At 52.9% G+C, this 2,876-nt stretch overlaps 1 protein-coding gene and 1 pseudogene across 1 annotated transcript, besides 2 other annotated features; both read left to right on the top strand.

Moving 5' to 3' along the window:
• Nucleotides 1-53: a microsatellite.
• Nucleotides 54-214: 161 nt separating this feature from the next.
• TraAM80_08800 (uncharacterized protein) lies at nucleotides 215-2,542 on the top strand (the record flags this gene model as incomplete). The annotated part of the gene is made up of 1 exon (XM_029385527.1): nucleotides 215-2,542. The coding sequence occupies one exon, from the start codon at nucleotides 215-217 to the stop codon at nucleotides 2,540-2,542; it is 2,328 nt and encodes a 775-aa protein (XP_029234615.1).
• A 69-nt stretch (nucleotides 2,543-2,611) lies between these two features.
• TraAM80_08801 (hypothetical protein) lies at nucleotides 2,612-2,816 on the top strand (annotated as a pseudogene).
• A 32-nt stretch (nucleotides 2,817-2,848) lies between these two features.
• Nucleotides 2,849-2,868: a microsatellite.
• The last annotated feature ends 8 nt before the right edge of the window (nucleotides 2,869-2,876 follow it).

Raw genomic sequence — 2,876 nt, forward strand, 5'->3', positions numbered from 1 at the left:
TGTGTGTGTGTGTGTGTGTGTGTGTGTGTGTGTGTGTGTGTGTGTGTGTGTGTTTGCTTGCTTTTACATGTGTGTGTTGTTGTTTTTTTACCCAAATGCCATCGCATCTTAAATTTTTCTTCTTGTGTTCCCAACGTGTCTCTCCTTGTCTTTCTTTTACACTTCAAACATGGATGCGCTACGGGTAGATCTTTTCCCTCTGGTTTTCTAGGATATGGCTGTGAGCAGCAGCATCTTTCTCTATATCACGGGAGGACGCACGCTGTGGGTGCCAGGGCACACGCCGGCGCCGGGTGAAACCAAGCCTGTGCAAATTCTCAACTTCGCCTCCCCGCGTGAGTTGTCGCGCTCCTTCTACCTCTTCGACATGCCCATCCAGCTCGTCAATGACCCCAGCACGGCGGCGATGATTCCAGGCGGAAAGACCCCTGAAGATGTCATTACAGCCGTCAACGAATTTCGTCGCGTTTGCATAGAGGACCAGAATTTCTTGCTGAAGCGATGCTACGATGCCAACAAACCACCCCCTCCGTCACACAACCCGCCACAGTTGCCGTTACAGCCACAACCACAGCAGTCACCGCAGCAGCAGCAGCAGTCGCAGCCGCAGCAACAATTATTGACGGGCATCGCGGGAATGGCAGAGACGCTCGGAACGCGTCAGAATCCTGCTTTTAACGCCGCTGGCACAAACTTAAATCAGGCGTTGCTTCTACAACTTCTTCAGCAACAGCAGCAGCAGCAACGTTCGTCGATGCCACTGCATGCTTCTCCACTTCAGCAACCACCTCCAATGAATTTCAACCGCGGTATGATGAGGGGTTGTGGTAATGTTCCAGCCGGTGGAAATATGATGATGAACAGTGCTGGTCTCATGCCGCAAGCCCCCTCGATGGGGTATAACAACAATTACTTCAACCCCATGATGGCAATGGGAGGTCGCAGTGCGGGGTTGATGCCGACTCCTAATTCATACTCTGGCACACCCACCATGGGGAGGGTGCCAGCCGCAATGATGGGGCACAGAGGCGGTGGTTCCCGAGGCATGTACTCTCATGGTCAGTTTCAGGCCCCGGTGCGTGATCAGCCTGAGGCGTTGCCTAATCTTCCGCCTATCCCTCCCGAAATTTTAGAGATGTACATGGACCCGCGGCAAAAGTTGATGTGTGCTACAATGCCAGGACCGCGCTGTACAGTGTGGCTACGCGAGCACGAGATACCCCCCGTCACGAAGAATCCAAGGTATGTGTTCTGCAAGGAGGGTATTGTGTTGATGCTCAAGACCAAAGGTTCGGAGGTTGAGAACAGCAAACCTGTAGAACTCTTTGAACAGCAGCTCTGTGCGCATTTCTTAATTCACAACTACTGCTCCCGCACCAACTGTCTCCACCGGCATCACACGGAGACCCAACTGCGGCAGTTAATTGCTGGGAAGCACGTAGAGCTAATGTCAATGACAAAGAAGGAGCGGCATCGCCTTAGCGAACGTGTGTTGGAGAAGGAGCGGGAGAGCCTTGCACGGGCCGCAGAGGATCGTGAGCAACGTGCACGTGAGCGGATGGATGCGGCACGGCGACGCGAGGGCGCTGGTGGCAGCACATCTAATAGTGAAGCAGTAGCACCCGCTCCGTCCAACAATCCGCCTCTTGCACGCGTTGATGCTAGCATCTCCGACGACGACGACGCTGACCGCAACAAAAATGAGGATGGTAATGTCGAAAAGGATGCCGACAAGAAGCGCAGTGAAAAGGACAATCACGCAGGTGAGATGAAGAGCGATGGCAACAAGTCCGGTGAGTCCCCGTCTGAGCGCCACGAAAACGAGACAAGTGAGAAAGGTCAAGTGCAGAAGACGACGGTTGCGCCGCGGCGGTCGACGCCCTTTGCTTCACGCAGAGTGCTGAACCCGGCCGACATCGGCGTCACAGACGATGAAGATGATGATGACGGCTCATCCTCGTCGTCATCCTCATCCTCTTCAGCCTCCTCGTCGGCGAAGGCATCATCGACAAAGAACTCTACGAACCCCACCGACGTCGTTAATACAACGATGGATACTGCGGCCGACAAAAAGTGTGATGACGAAGTAGCGGAGGTTGACGCCAAAGCCTCCACTGAGGCAACAACACCCGCCCCTTTGCCTGCAGCGGATACAACGGTGGAGGAAGCACACGATGCAGGGGATGTGGTAGCAGCGGCAGAGTCAATGACACAAATAACAACGGGAGGAGAGGAGAAGGAAGACGAAGACGAAGACGAAGACGAAAAACTGAATGAGAGAGATGCGACTGACGTGGCTGATAGACCCGAGGTAGCGGCTTCAGCAGAAGTAGAGGAGCAGGTCACTGTTGAAAACGAGGATGAGGAGGCGATTGCTGATAGAACAGAAGAGGAGCAACATCAGGGTTCTGAGGATGTTCCCGAGACTGCAGAGGGTGAGAGCGAAAACAAGAAACCAAAGGGAAAGAGCTGCGGAACCAAACGCACACGTTCTCCGGTGGCCAAAAAGCCGGCAGCGAAGGGAAAGCGGCCCAAAAAATAAATGCACGACAGACACGATCACGCAAGAGGGAGTAAAGAGCCTGACCTTAGGAGGATGGGAGTCTCATTTTCGATCACACGTGTTTTTGCCTTCTTTTTATTACCCTTCTCTCAGGGTGTGCCTGTGGTCCGTGTGCGTGCAAGCGGGAGTAACATAAACGCATCCTACAGGAGCATGGCAGCTGATGCATCATGTTGAGTCTGTCCAAAATTAGGGCAGTGGAGGAGACCTAAAAGTGTTTGCCTATACACACACACACACACACACACACACACACACACAACAAAACAAAAGCACTACAACAACTATATATATATATATATATACACACAAC

The sequence above is a fragment of the Trypanosoma rangeli genome (assembly GCF_003719475.1).
Source record: "Trypanosoma rangeli strain AM80 chromosome Unknown Tra_15.4_contig_00464, whole genome shotgun sequence".
Lineage (NCBI taxonomy): Eukaryota > Euglenozoa > Kinetoplastea > Trypanosomatida > Trypanosomatidae > Trypanosoma > Trypanosoma rangeli.